The sequence below is a fragment of the Pseudorca crassidens genome, chromosome 1 (assembly GCF_039906515.1).
Source record: "Pseudorca crassidens isolate mPseCra1 chromosome 1, mPseCra1.hap1, whole genome shotgun sequence".
Classification (NCBI taxonomy): Eukaryota; Metazoa; Chordata; class Mammalia; order Artiodactyla; family Delphinidae; genus Pseudorca; species Pseudorca crassidens.
The window spans coordinates 182,477,677-182,493,907 of NC_090296.1; the positions used below are offsets into that span (position 1 = coordinate 182,477,677).

General features: G+C 39.6%; 1 protein-coding gene across 27 annotated transcripts in view; it reads right to left on the reverse strand.

Annotated features, from left to right (window-relative positions):
* Positions 1-16,201, reverse strand: part of CCDC7 (coiled-coil domain containing 7) — a 331,505-nt gene extending 315,304 nt beyond the window's left edge. For 24 of the 27 annotated variants that reach the window (XM_067702677.1, XM_067702668.1, XM_067702526.1 and 21 more), the window contains exons 1-4: positions 8,658-8,888; positions 7,068-7,119; positions 5,879-6,208; positions 4,628-4,720 (exon numbers count right to left, since the gene is read on the reverse strand). In XM_067702677.1, coding sequence (XP_067558778.1) covers positions 4,628-4,720; positions 5,879-6,157 — 372 coding nt within the window. In that variant the 5' untranslated portion in view covers positions 6,158-6,208; positions 7,068-7,119; positions 8,658-8,888. Of the gene's footprint in view, positions 1-4,627; positions 4,721-5,878; positions 6,209-7,067; positions 7,120-8,657; positions 8,889-16,140 lie in introns of those variants that run through there. The other 3 variants (XM_067702499.1, XM_067702653.1, XM_067702699.1) reach the window with 3 other exon arrangements.
* Between the last annotated feature and the right edge of the window lie 30 nt (positions 16,202-16,231).

The window sequence follows — 16,231 nt, forward strand, 5'->3', positions numbered from 1 at the left end:
ATGGTAAAACCTATAGTCATATAAGAGACAGAGGGGGAAACTAAAATAGTCATTCAGGAGAGTGGGAAAATGAATTAACTAGAGTTACTAATCACAAATATAAAGTGAGACCATTAGCAGACTTGGGGATTTTCTTCCACCCACATTCAGGTGCCACAAATAGACGATGAACATCAATTTGATCAAGATACATGTTCTTTTCAAGTGCACACAGAACATTATCCAGGATAGATCACATGCAGGGCCACAAAGCAAGCCTCGCTAAATATAAGAAAACTGAAATATCAAGCATCCTTTCCGACCACAACACTATGAGGCTAAAAATCAACTACAAGAAAAAACTGCAAAAAACACAAACACATGGATGCTAAACAATATGCTGCTAAACAACCAGTGGCTCAATGAAGAAATCAAAGAGGAAATCAAAATATACCTAGAGACAAATGAAAATGAAAGCATGATAATCCAAAACCTACGGGATGCAGCAAAAGCAGTTCTACAGAGGGAAGTTTACAGCAATACAAGCTTACCTCTGTAAACAAGAAAAATCTCAAACAACCTAACCTCACGCCTAAAGCAACTAGAATAAAGAACAAACAAAAGCAAAAGTTAGTAGAAGAAAAGAAATCATAAAGATCAGAGCTGAAATAAATGAAATAGAGATTAAAAAATCAATAGAAAAGACCACTGAAATCTAATTCTTTGAAAAAACAAACAAAATTGATAAAACTTTAGCCAGACTCAAGAAAAGAAGGGAGAGGGCCCAAATCAATAAAATCAGAAATGAAAAAGGAAAAGTTACAACCAACACCACAGAAATACAAAGGATCATGAAACTACTACAAGCAACTATAAGCCAATAAAATGGACAATCCAGAAGATATGGACAAATTCTTGAACCAAGAACAAAGAGAAAATATGAACAGACCAATTATCAGAACTGAAATTGAAAGAGTAACTTAAAAACTCCCAAAATACAAAAGTCCAGGACCAGATGACTTCACAGGTGACTTCTACCAAACATTTAGAGAAGAGTTAACACCTATCCTTCCGAAAATATTCCAAAAAACTGGAGAGGAAGGAAGACTTCTGAACTCATTCTATGAGGCTACCATCACCCTGATACCAAAACCAAACAAAGATACCACAAAAAAAGAAAATTACAGCCCCACATCACTGATGAACATAGGTGCAAAAATCCTCAAAATACGAGCAAACCTACTCCAACAATACATTAAAAGGTTCATACAATATGACCAAGTGGGATTTATCCCAGGGATGCAAGGATTTTTCAATATCCACAAATCAATCAATGTGATACACAACATTAACAAATTGAAGAATATAAACCATATGATCATCTCAATAGATGCAGAAAAAACTTCTGATAAAATTCAACATCCATTTATGATTAAAAAAAAAAACTCTTTAGAAAGCAAGAATAGAGGGAACATACCCTCAACATAATAAAGGCCATATATGACCAACCCACAGCTAACATTATACTCAACTGTGAGAATGCCCACCCTCGCCACTTTTACTCAACATAGTTTTGGAAGTCCTAGCCACAGCACTCAGAGAAGAAAAAGAAAAGGAATCCAAATTAGAAAAGAAGAAGTAAAACTGTCACTGTTTTCAGATGACATGATAGTATACATAGAAAATCCTAAAGACACTACCAGAAAACTACTGAAGCTCATCAATGACTTCAGTAAAGTTGCAGGATACAAAATTAATATACAGAAATCTGTCGCATTTGTATACACTAACAACAAAAGATCAGAAAGAGAAATTAAGGAAACAACCCCATCACATCAGAAAATAAAATAAAATAAAGTACCTAGGAATAAACCTACCTAAGGAAACAAAAGACCTGTTCTCCAAAAACTGTAAGACGCTAATGAAAGAAACTGAAGGTGACACAAACAGATGGAAAGATATACTGTGTTCTTGGATTGGAAGACTCAATAGTGTTAAAATGACCATACTACCCAAGGCAATCTATGCTTTCAATGCAATTCCTATCAAATTACCAATGCCATTCTTCACAGAACTAGAGCAAAAAAATTTAAAAATTTGTATAGAAACACAAAAGACCCCGAATAGCCAAAACAATCCTGAGAAAGAAGAATGGAGCTTGAGAAATCACTCTCCCTGACTTCAGACTATACTACAAACCTACAGTAATCAAAACAGTATGGTACTGGCACAAAAAGAGACACATAGATTAATGGACCAGGACAGAAAGCCCAGAAATAAACCCAAGCACATATGGTCAAATAATCTACAACAAAGGAGGCAAGAATATACAATGCAGAAAAGACAGCCTCTTCAATAAGTGGTGCTGGGAAAACTGGACAGCTACATGTGAAAGGATGAAATTAGAACACTCCCTAACACCATAAGACAAAAATAAACTCAAAATGGATTAAAGACCTAAATGTAAGGGCAGACATTATAAAACGCTAGAGGAAAACATAGGCAGAACACCCTTTGACATAAAACATAGCAATATTTTTTTGGATCCCTCTCCTAGAGTAAAGGAAACAAAAACAAAACTAAACAAATGGGACATAATTAAACTTAAAAGCTTTCACACAGCAAAGGAAACCATCAACAAAACAAACTTACAGACTGGGAGAAAATATTTGCAAATGATGCTACCAACAAGGGATTAATTTCCAAAATTCACAAACAGCTCATGTGGCTTAATATCAGAAAAACAAACAACCCAATCAAAAAATGGGCTGAAAACCTAAATAGACATTTCTCCAAAGAAGACATACAGATAGGCATATGAAAAAGAAGACATACAGGCACATGAAAAGATACTCAATATCGCTAATTATTAGAGAAAAACAAATCAAAACTATAATGAGATATCACCTCACACTAGTCAGAATGGACATCATTAAAAAGTCTACAGATAATATATGCTGGCGAGGGTGTGGAGCAAAAGGAACCCCCCTACCTTGTTGGTGGAAATGTAAATTGGTGCAGCCACCATGGAGAACAGTATGGAGTTTCCTCAAAAAACTAAAACTAGAGTTACCATATGATACGGCAATCCCACTCCTGGGCATATATCCAGAGAAAACTCTAATTCAAAAAGGTATGTGGGGGCTTCCCTGGTGGCGCAGTGGTTGAGAGTCCGCCTGCTGATGCAGGGGACACGGGTTTGTGCCCCAGTCTGGGAAGATCCCATATGCCGCGAAGCGGCTAGGCCCGTGAGCCATGGCCGCTGAGCCTGCACGTCCGGAGCCTGTGCTCCGCAACGGGAGAGGCCACAACAGTAAGAGGCCCACGTACCGGAAAAAAAAAAAAAAAAAGATATGTGGGGACTTCCCTGGCAATCCAGTGGTTAAGAATCCATGCTCCCATTGCAGAGGGCACAGAGGGCACAGGTTCGGTCCCTGGTCAGGGAATTAAGATGCCGCACGGCACAGCCAAAAAAAAAAGAGAAAGAGAGAGACAAGGAAATAAAAACATTCAGATTGGACAAGAAGAAGTAAAACTGTCCTTATTTGAAGATGACATAATTGTCTATGTATAAAACCCCAAAACATCTACAGAAAGATTCCTAGAATAAAGAAGTACATTGAGCAAGGTTGCAAGATGTATGATCAACACACGAAAATCATATTTCTATATACTAATAACAAACAGGTGGAAACTGAAATTAAAAATATAATGCCATTAAAAATCATTCCAAAAAACATGAAACATTAATGTATAAATCTGAAAAACAATATACAGGATCTTTATGATGAAAATTACAGAATGCTGAAGAAAGAAATCAAACAGGACAATGAAATCAATCAAATAAATGGAGAAACATACTATGTTTATGGTTTGAAAGACCCAACATAGCTATTTTATTACATGAAGCCAAACTCAATCCCTAACTAACAAAACTAATTATAAAATAGAAGAATAATGACCAACGAGTACAGTGTATTAAAGTATAGTCGACTATTAAGAAATATGTAAAAATAATTCGTCTCATCAATAGACTGAAGGTGAAGCACATAATCACCTTAATAGTTATATCATTTCAATATATACAACACAGACATTTACTAAAGCTCAGTAATCTCTTCAATGTTGGGGGTTTTTTATTTAGCAAACCATAAATAGAAGAATACTTTCTTAACATAATAAAGAATATACATTGCAAACCAACAGCCAACCACAAGCTTACATATTAAATAAGAGATGCATTAGCATCAAAAGTAGGCTCAAGATATAGATATGCGGTGGTGTGATGATTTGGGAGATTGGGATTGACATGTATACCCTGATGTGTATAAAATGGATGACTAACAAGAATAAAAAAATAATAATAATAAATAAAATGTTTAAGAACATATACAAATGCATGAAAACAAATTTAAAATTGAAATCCAATAAATACTTTAGTAATAAAAAAAAAGATATAGACATGTCTTAATTAAACTTTAAGATAAGTGTTGGCAGAGAATGGAAAAATCAGTACACCACTTTCAAGTTTCCTAGGAGGATCATTTTCATGGATGGGGGATTCATCTGAGAACATATACAGACTCTAAAAGAAAATCTTAGCCCTTTTCAGCATTAATGTCTCTACATTAGCATTACATATACTTACAGGAAAGGTTAATCCTTCATGTTCAGGCTTCACAACTGGTTCTTCTCCACTTGGAATGCTAAATCCATAGGTTTCTTCCAAAGTAGAAACAACCTATGAGAAAAATCAAAGCAAATTATGTACTTATATAGGGTAAAAATATTACATTAAATCTAAAAAGATATTTAATCAACTATGTCAGAACCATTTTAGCAGTAAGACTTACTTCTACCAGTACCATAAACTTAAATTTTCCATTTCATGCCCCACCTCATATCATCCTGAAGAAGGAGTATGAGCAATAGGCCTTGATCCCTCCCTAGCAATGAAGATAGGCCCTATGACTCTTCCACTTCTGTGTTGAAGAGAGTCTATGAACAGCTGAAGCATCAACTCTACTTACCATCAAAGTTTACCTCAAAATCTAATTAACTTGGCTTTCCTCTTTGAAGAGAGTGGGGAAAATAGGGAGATAGAGACCAGAAAGCAATACATTTTTAAAGGAAATTCTCTGAGCTAACCCCCTGAACTTTGAGCAAACTTGTATTTTGGAAGTTTGATGAACTATATTTTTTTTCTATATTTGTGCTATTCCTCATTGTTCTCACTTGGTATTTGGTACATTTACAACTCAATTCTGGATCACTGTGCAAGGAACTCAGAAAAAAGGAAGATATTTTTTCCCCAACACTAACAGCTAGAGTTTCTAAAGTGCAGAGAAAAGCTACAGAGCAGGCAAGAGACTGAGAAAAGCCTATCCTTAGAAAGATCTGCTTGTGTCTCAGAACTTGGATTTCAGGAGGGTTCCCACTATTCATTGACTGATGACAGTGGCTCACTGTCCCTAAACTCATTGTACCAACTATATGATTTATGCTGAACACATGCTTTCCTTCAGGGAGTCTGGAATTTTGGTACATGCTAGGCAGAGAGTACCTAGGTGACCAACCTCCAATAAAACCCTGGGCACTGAATCTCTAGTGAACTCCTCTGGTAGGTATTTCACATGTGCTGTAACAACTTGTTGAAGGAATTAAGCAAGTCCTGTGTGACTCTAAAGGGAAAGAAATCTTGGAAACTTGCACCTGGTTTCCTCGAGACTTCACCCCATGTGCCTTCTCCTTTTGCTGATTTTGCTTTTAATCCTTTCACTATAATATATCTTGGCCATCAATATGACTATATACTGAGTCCAGTGAGTCCTCAAAGGAAATCACTAAACCTGACGATGGTCATGGGGACCCCCAACCCAAGCACCAACAAATATCTTACCATCTTCAGATGTTTGGTAATCTTCCTGATCAATTCATCTTCTGCTACTAACTCCTCTGTCTTACTTGATGGAATGGGCAAAGCATACCTTATGATGGATTCCCCTGTTGGTGGAGATCTTAAGACCACTGGTTCAAGTTTATCACGTACTAATTTTGCACTATGTTTTTCCTTTGGTTTAGGTGACAATGGTGAATTAAATACTCCTTTTTTATATGTTAATTCTGGAACATTTGCCAATTTACTACTAGATGCCAACAGATGCTTTACTGGCTTCATTTTGTTATTTACTTAGCTTCTGAATTATAGATGAAAAATTTTTATTCCTCCCTGTAAATAAAACATTAAGATTTCAGATTAAAAATGATGGCAGATTAAAAAGAATGAAATAATGCCATTTGCAGCAACGTGAATGGACCTGGAGATTATCATACTAAGTGAAGCAAGTCAGACAGAGAAAGACAAATATCATATGATATCGCTTATATGGGGAAACTATTATTTTTAAAAAGATACAAATGAACTTATTTACAAGACAGAAACAGACTCCTAGACTTAGAATAACAAACTTATGGTTACCACAGGGGAAAGGTGGGCCGGGGTGGGGGAGGGTAGATAAATTTTGGGATTCACATATACACACTACCATATTTAAAATAGATAACCAGGGACTTCCCTGGTGGTCCAGTGGGTAAGACTCCGTGCTCCTAATGCAGGGGGCCTGGGTTCGATCCCTGGTGGGGGAACTAGATCCCACATGCATGCCACAACTAAGAGTTCGCATGCCACAACTAAGAAGTCCGCATGCCACAACTGAAGATCCCGCATGTGGCAACTAAGCCCCAGTGCCGCCAAAATAAATAAATAAGTAAAAGAGATAGCCAATAAGAACCTACTGTATAGCAAAGGGAACTCTACTCAATATTCTGTAATAACCTAAATGGGAAAAGAATTTGAAAAAGAATAGATATATATACATAAAACTGAATCACTGTGGTGTACACCTGAAACTAACACAACATTGTAAATCAACTATACTTCAATATAAAATAAAAATTTTAAAAAAGAAAAAAAAATGACAGCCAGACTATCAATTGCCATGAAGATGGTGAATCCCAAAATCAACTCTGGAGAAATTACAAAATGGAGAGGGAAACATTCCTAACAACAAGAAAAGAAAAAAACAAACCTGTGAGAAACCCCTAGACGTGTGATTTACGTGTGGGCCTTCAGGACAGGAGCTGAAGGGAGGGAAGAAGACAGTGGCAACAGTGAAAGAACGTATTTAGAAAACTTTAAAATTTTATTTTTACTTTTCCCCACCATCCTTGAGCTAATATAGGCCCTTTATATATACCATTATTTCCATAGACAGTAATAGTCTATTATTTGCTGATCCCAGGGTATCAGCAGAGTAATACCGGGGCAGCACCAATGTCATGCTAGAATAAGGAAGTATAGACTGGGTAGGACTTATTAAGCTTTCATTCTCCTACTTCTCTCTTTCCAAAGCTGATTAAGACTCAGAACAATGCCTCCTCCCATGGGAATTGTCTGATAGACTGGCAAAATTAAGACAGAATAGCATTGGCTCTCTGTTGTCTGCAGTGCTCCACACACAGACTAGTCCCATTGTTGTGGGTTGAACTGTGTCCCCGAAATAGATATGTTCAAGTCCTAACCCCTGGTACCTGGGAATATGACCGTATTTGAAAATACAGTCTTTGCAGATGTGATCAAGTTAAAATGAGGTCATATTGGAATAGGGTGGGCCCTAAATCCAATGACTGGCGTCATTATAAGAAAGCCGTGTGATGACACTTGTACACAGACGTACAGGGAAGAAGGCCATGAAATGACAAGGGCAGAGATTGGAGGGGTGCAGCTGCAAACCAAGCAATGTTAAGGATCGCCAGCACCCACCAGAAGCTGGGAAAAACCTTCAGGGGGAGCACAGCCCTACCAACACCTTGATTTCAGACTCCTAGACTCCAGAATTGTTAGATAATAAATTTCTCTCACAATAAATTGTTTGAGGCCACCCGTTTTGTGGCACGTTGTTACGGCAGCCCTAGGAAACTAATTTGCTGATGGAAATGATTCAGTAGAAAGCAAAAAGTATGACTGGGAGAGAGGGAACTGCTGTGATGATACCCTTGAGTAAACAAGAAGAAATGGGTTTTAAGACACGAATGGGCCAACTCACTTTAGACAGGAACAGGGAAACTTTACCTAAGGCAGCAGACAGGAAGGCAGAGATGTGGGCTACTTCAAGAAACCAACAGAAAAGGATGGGGCACTCACCAGGTGCTAGAAAACGGCCTAATAAATGGATCCATGAAAGTTCACAGAAACTTAAAAAAAAAAGTTACATGCAGTGAACACATAAAAAAATACTTAAGGATTTTACACATTTGCTCCATTTAACTCTCCTAACAATGCCAGGAGGTGGATACTCTATCACCATAAAATTACCCAAGTTTATCAGTCACTTTCCACCACGAAGACAAACGTTTTCTGGTTTCCCTTCAAGGATTAGCTTGATATCCATTTCAAGCCCTTTAACGACACATTATACAAAACTGTGGGGGTGGGAGGCATAGGGTTTACGGTCCTTAAATTCTCCATCAAGACACGAGAAGCTCAGCCGCAGCTGAGGCAGTCACGCGGGGGGGGGAGGGGGGGCGGGGAAATGAAGAGAGAAGCAAGGATGCTTTGGTCAGGGCATCTGTGAACACGCTCACAGCTGACGAGGTAAGTCCCCCACCACTCGGTATACCTGCCGAGGCTGCTGGCAGTCAGGCTACTGGGTGGTTTGGCCCTGGCGAGGCTGGCTCTACGGTGAAAACGCTGGAAATTCTGAGCCTCCCAGACTTCCTTCAAGACGGAAGCCTGCAAATCCTGCAGACTCCAGCCCTGCTGCTTTACAAACGGACATTTGTGCCGCCAGGAAACGCCGAGCTTCAGCGTCCCCGGGCGGCCGCAGCGAGGATAAGACGCTAGCCGCCGGACGGCCGTTGACGCCACGTCACGACGCCGACGTCCTACGTCAGACGCCGCGGGCGGGATCCGCCCATCCCACGCGCGCGGGGAGAGGGGCGAGGGCTTCCGGCAACGGCGGGGCCTTCGAGAGGCTGCGCGCCTCCACCGCGCCCTCGGTATCCTATGCGATTACTTCCAGACGCTTCACACGCGGAGATGCTTACAGGCTTTTGGCCTCGAGAAATAACGTCCCGTTTAGTGCTATAAGAGCTTGGACTACACCGACAAAGCCTGAGCCCCAGGCCCTCCTCTGACACCGTCTAAATGTTTCACTGCGAGGTGTTGTGGAGTCATATTTTTTTTTTTAGACTATTAAATATTTTGTTGTTGTCGAACTATAGTTGATTTACAATGTGTTAATTTCTGGTGTACAACAAAGTGATTCAGGTACATATGTTAAATACCAGGTTGTACCATGAACATGTACCACTCACATTATTCTTCAAGGGATAATAGGAAGATTTCTGCTTCCAACCAAAATGGTGTAACAGGGACTGGGTTTATCCTCCTAGCTCACCAACTAAAAAATCAGACAAAATATAAGAAACAATGAATTTCAAGATATTGGCTATCAGGCAATTAATGACAGTGATCCCTGGGTAACAGGAAACAAACAAGATGAGCCCTGTGATTTCCTAAACTTACTTTCTGAAGAGAGGAGTTTCCAAATCATAATGCAAAGAGGGGGGAACCCAGGGAGACCCCAGAAGTCTCCCTGAGTTGAAGAAAAGATGTCCAGTAAGGCCAAGGAAATTCAAGTTAAGAGGAGGGAATACTAAGAGATTGAAAAAGAGGGGGAGAGCTCCATAAATTCTCAGAGGGACCCCCCTTCAAGTCCACAGCGGATTAATGTCACCGTATGCATGTATGGGCACACACATGCTAGGCTAGGGAAAGAGCCACCTAAAAGCATCAAAGGGTACAATACTCACAGCTCACAAAGAGCTGGAAATATTTTATATTCTCACCAGCTAGAGTGAAAAGCTTTATAATTTATGGGTACTCCCTAAGTACTCACAAGGATTTTGCCACAGGAGGTGGTCAAAACTAGTCTTACACTAAACACTTCTCTGGACCTGACAAATGAATCTTCAAAGTAATACGTGAAAGAATCAAACATTTCCAATAACTTGACTGAGACCCAGAACAGAGCTCAAGAATATTTATACGCATATCAAAACATCCAGCACCCAACAAGGTAAAAATCACACTGTCAAGTATCCAATCAAAAGTTGCAGGGGGGGCTTCCCTGGTGGCGCAGTCGTTGAGAATCTGCCTGCTAATGCAGGGGACAAGGGTTCGAGCCCTGGTCTGGGAAGATCCCACATGCTGCAGAGCAACTAGGCCCGTGAGCCACAACTACTGAGCCTGCACGTCTGGAGCCTGTGCTCCGCAACAAGAGAGGCCGCAATAGTGAGAGGCCAGTGCACCGCGATGGAGTGGACCCCGCTTGCCACAACTAGAGAAAGCCCTCGCACAGAAACGAAGACCCAACACAGCAAAAATTAAAAAAAAAAAAAAAAAAAAAGTTGCAGGGGAATTCCCTGGCAGTCCAGTGGTTAGGACTCTGCACTTCCACTGCAGGGGACACAGGTTCGATCCCTGGTCTGGGAAGTAAGATCCCACATGCTGTGCAGCACAACCAAAAAAATAAAAAGTTGCAAATCATGCAAAGAAAGAGGAAAATACAATATACTAATGTAATGGGATAAAAATCAATCAGTCAAAATGACCCCAGTCATGACAGATGATAGCATTGGTAGACAGGACAAAAAAATTACTACAACTGTATTCCATATATTCAAGAATCTAGAGGAAAGATTGAACATGTTAAGTGGAGACATAGAAGATATGACAGAACTCAAATCAACGTTCCAGAAATGAAAATGTCTGAGAAGAAAAAATGCACTGGCTAAGAGAAACAGTAAGTTAGCAATCACAGAAGAAAAGATTCATGAACCTAATAGTAAAGAGAAACCACCCAGAAAGAAAGATACAGAAAAGATTCTGTGGGGGGAAAAAAAATTCAGGATTTCTGTGAGCCATAGAACAACTTCAAATGACATAATATACATGCATGTGGGTTCCTAACTATTTTTCTAAGTATGATGAAATGTATAACTCCACAGATCTGAGAGGCTCAGTGAATACCAAGCACAGGAAGCATGACACATCATAATCAAATTGCTTAAAAGCAGTGAAAAAAAGAAAATCTTTAAATAAACCGTAAGGATAAAAAGGCACATTACAAAAATAAAGTAACAAAGACAAAGATGACCACAGAGTTTTTTTCCGAAACAGTACAAGACAACGTTATGCTAAGTGAGATAAGCCAGATAGACAAAGACAAGTATTGTATGGTATCATTTACATATAGAATCTAAAAAAGTCAAACTTTTAAAGAAACAGTAAAATCATGGTTACCAGAGGATAGGGGAATAGTTTGATGTTGTTTAAGGGTACAAACTTAGTAGTAGATAAGCCATAGAGATCTAATGCACAGTATAATGAATACAGACAATAATATTATGATTATATAACATGATAGAGGTGCTAAATATTGCCACAGTGGCAATTATGTTACAATATATAAATGTTTCAAAACTTTATTTATTTACTTTTTTGGCCTTTCCCCAAGTCTTATGCGATCTTAGTTCCCAGACCAGGGATTGGACCCAAGCCCTAGCAGTGAGAGCACAGAGTCCTAACCACTGGACTGCAAGGAAATTCCCTCAAAAATTTTAAAATGCAATACTGGAGACGACAGCGCAACATTATTAAAGTACTGAAAGAAAAAAATGGTTAATCTAGAATTCTTTAGCCAGAATAATTATCTTTCAGAAAACGAGGTGAAACAGAGAATCTGTCAGACACGCAAAAGCTGAAAGAATTAATCAACAGCATACCTGCACTAAATAAATATTGAAGGAAGTCTTTCAGCCAGAAGGAGAATGATACCAGTTGCAAATCTAGATCTGTCAAAGAATTGAAGAGCACTAAAAATGGAAACTATGTGAGTATACATAAAGATATTTTTCTTATTTAAATCCTCAAAGGTAATTGTTTAAAGAAAAATCAGTAACAATGTGATGAAGGATTTAGAACATAGGTGAAAGTAAAATGTATAACAATAATAGCACAAAAGCCAATTGGGAGAAATGGAAATATAACATTGTAAAGTTCTTATTCTATATGTGAACTGTTATAATACCACTTGAAAGCAGTCTGTGATGTAGGCTGGATAATGGCCCCCAAAGATAAAAGTCTTAAACTCTAGAGCCTGTGAACATTCATTACCTTTTATGGCAAAGACTCAGCACATGTGATTAAGGATTTTGATATGAGGAGATTATCTGAGATAATCTGGGCGTCACAAGTGTCCTTATAAGAAAGAGGCAGAGGGGGACTTCCCTGGCGGTCCAGTGGTTAAGACTCCACACTTCCACTGTAGGGGGCACGGGTTTGATCCCTGTTCAGGGAACTAAGATCCTGTGTGGCACAGCCAGAAAAAAAGAAAGAGGCAGAAGGAGATTTGACATAGAAAAAGGGAATGCAGTATTACCAGGGAGGCAAAAGATGGGAGTGACATGGTCATAAGTCAAGGAATGTCAGCAGCCACCAGGAACTGGAAGAGGAAAGAAGCAAATTCCCTTCTAGAGCTTCTGGAGGGAGTGTAACCCTGCCAACACTTTGACTTTAGCTCAATGAAATATTTCACATTTCATGAGAGAATATATTTGTTTTAAGCCACCAAGTAATAATTTGTAACAGAAGTCATAAGAAACTAATACGTGTAATAAGTTAAAGCTGTATACTCTAAAACCTAAAGTGAACCATAAAATAAAACAGAAAAGAGTTGTAGCCAGTGACTCAAAAATAAAAAGGAGCTAAAATGGAATTTTAAAGATACACATGGGAGGTGAAGAAGCTGGGGCCATTTGCTGCTATTTCCAATACAGAGAAGTACGATTAAGAGAACAGCAATCAAACTGCAATCAAAGCTGTGTATCAGATAGCAACCCAGGAGTCAGTTAAATTCAAGGATCTTGCAATAGTTTGGGAGAGTTGCACTAACGCATTTTCCTCTGTGAGGAAGAGTCTTGGAGCTGTTCTAAAAGACAAAAGAATATTAATGTCCCTTCATTTCCCTGTACTTCCCAGTGTTTAAGGTGCTCCCTCCCCAGGTGCTTGTTTTTTCTATCCTTCCATTGCCACAAAATAAATGTGTCCCATTCCAGGAACTAAAACTATTGATATTTCTTTCCAATGATACTTTACTTTCACCCAAACTTTTCATCTGGAAGAATCAGTCAGGAGCAAGAGGGACAAGAGGATTTTCATAAAACTTATAAAGACCCATTATGTCCCCATCTTTCAGCCTGTGGGGGCCAGTACAGGGGAGAGTATAGATGCAACGCAGGGCAATAAGTGCCCAAATGCTACACAGTGCTTCACCTGTGATTTCCCATGTGCTTTTCTCTATCTCAGGAACTTTCACTAAGAGGGCCAGAGAGTGCCTTTACGGTCAAAACCCACTTCAAGAAAACTCTGACTTTTTACTGTCATCTCTGAAAGGATATAAGATTGGCTTGATAGAATTCAGAAGAAGTTGAGCTGTAAGAGGGCCAAGCTATTCCCATCCCTCCTTAACAAATATGTGTGCCTTCCCCTTATCTCCCAAGCTAACCAGCCAAAGTTCTATAGATTTGCAAGATTTCTGCCCACAGCAGACATAAATTTCCCTCTTTTTGCATTTAGCATTGGTGAGTGTCTCTGTAATTGTTGTATGAAAAGGATCAGAACTTTCCTCTAACCCACGGTGGATCTTAGCATTGGTTGTTATCATAGGATGGGTGTGAGGCTGACCATCAGGTCGACCCTCTAGCCCTCACCCCAAGAAGAGATAACAAGAATCAAGTCATGAACCTGCCTCCCAGTACTCAGCCTGCAGCCATCTCCCTAATTCCTCCTCAGTGACAGAGAATGGAGTGGAGGATTATTTATTGCTGGATTGAACAATATGGCTGTTATTAAATCCAAGGACTTCCCTCAAATCATGTTAAGTGAACTAAATGGACTGTGGAGAGGCTCTTGTATTTCCTGTTCCAGGAAGCCATGTTGTGTCAGTATTCCATCTTCGTCACTGAAACTGTCAAGAACTGTGAAGGGTCTACAGTTTTCCTTATTTGTTAGAAAACAAGTCAGCCTACCACAGTATCATAGACACTGGCAGAAGATATGAGACTCCTGGGCCAGAGACAAAGAACAGTTTATTAATCACAGCAATAGCAGCAGCCAGAGTAACAACATTTGTGCTGGTTCCCGAAGCCCTGACTCCTGTAGAGCAAATCAACAGTGGCCAGCTGATGCCTGTAGACTCAGTGAGCTGGGTTCCTTGAGAGGAGCCCTGTTTAGCAAACTCTGATCTTCCCCCCCCCCCCCCCCCCCCCCCGCTCCCCTCTGGGAACTCACCTCCCTGAAGCTCAAGGAGGGCCCTGTTGGGGCCGATTTTGGCCCTAGTCTCACACCTTCCCATGAGCCATGGGGTAGAGTGACTAAACCCACTCAGCTCACGGCCCCACCCACGAGCTTCCCTCTACCCTATCCTTAATCTTTTCTGAAAATGCTGCTAGCAAACCTTCTCATCCTTTTTCCGGTGGGAGACATTGTCTTTATTATCATTATCAGCCAATAAATCCGTCCTCTGCCCCAGAGAGAGATGCTAAATTTCTCAAAACTATTTGCTATACAAATATCCTTGAAAAGATAGTCCAGAACAAAAAGGTATCAGAAGATAATCAGAAACATGAAAAGACTCATGGAGAATTCTAAAGACACAGTGAACATTCCATGCGTGCACGCAATGTTCTTAGTTAATTGAGTAATAAATTGAATTCAATTCCAGCTGTAGCCAGTTCTTCAAAGTTTTATCTATAGTTTGTAATAGTTCCTTCTGAGGAATATTAGATATACGTAGTTTTTTAAATTTTTTCATTCCCTAGTTGTTTGACTTTTTTTTTCTTGAAACTAGGACTAGAAATGTCCCTTTGAGCCTCTATTTACACAAACACAAAATCATTAAATATAAACTTATATATATAATACATATAATTGGCCCATAAATATATGGGCCAATTCATGGCCGTGAATGTTAATTTTCATAGGCTTAGTACATACTTGCCTTTAGTATCAGAATGTTTAGTATCAGAATGTTGAAGCACACTACCTTGCGTATAAGTCTTAAAAGGTCTTTGAACCGTAACACTGGGAGGACATCATAAGTCATACACTTTTACTTGTACAGGTAACGATATTGGGGTGTTAAAAGGCCACGCTGCCAGGGTTCAAATCTACCACTTGACTTACGTCCATAGTCTTTTCAATTAATATCTCTCCTTCAACTGGTTTCAGGGGAATTTGTTAGGTTCCATCCTAGTCTGTGAAGCTTTTAAGTTTGTTAAACCCTAACCACGGAAAAGAAAATGGAAACGAAACTATTACGTAGCAAATTGTCTTATATATATGCAGACTTCTTAGTTAACTGAGTAATAAATTGAATTCAATTCCAGGTGCAGCCAGTTATTCCAAGAATTTTCTGAAATTAGTTTACAATAGTTCTTACTAAAGAATATTATATATATGCATTTTTAAATTCCCTAGTTGTTCAAATTTTTTCGTTGAAATTTCAGTTTGTTTTGCACTTTGTAGCTTTTTCTTCTATTTTGTTGAACTGGAAAGAGCGATTCCTAGGACTCCACTTTAATTAAAGGAAGTTATTTCCAATCAACACTTCACAAAATACGTTTTCTTATTTTGTGGACTGAGGAATCCAAGAAAATACCGAAAACAGCAAAATTGGGGGACCTTAAGTTAATCACATAGCTGAACTGTGGCTACTGGCATTCCATGGATCGTCTCGCAATCAATTCTATCCAGAACTAAGAATCACGGCAGAACCCCAAGCCTGCTCGCCAGCCTGAACTGGGTGAGAGTTGAGAAAAAAACACCCCCCACTTCCGTGCACCAAACGGCGGCTACTCAGAGTAACTGCAGTCTGTCTCCAGGTTTACGGGCCAGGGATGCACCTGCTAGACAGCAGAAACTCAAGAATGGGAACCAGCAACCGCTTCTAAACAGGAGGACGAGATGCTCACCCTCGGAAACTCCGCGATTCCCACGCACACCCCCACCTTCCACCCCTCTGGCAGCTCGGAACTCACCCACCGGAAGTAAAACTGAGGAAACGCCATTTCGAAGAACTGGGCTGACGTAAGCGCGCCGACTTCCGGCCCCGTCCTTCCGCAGATGGGT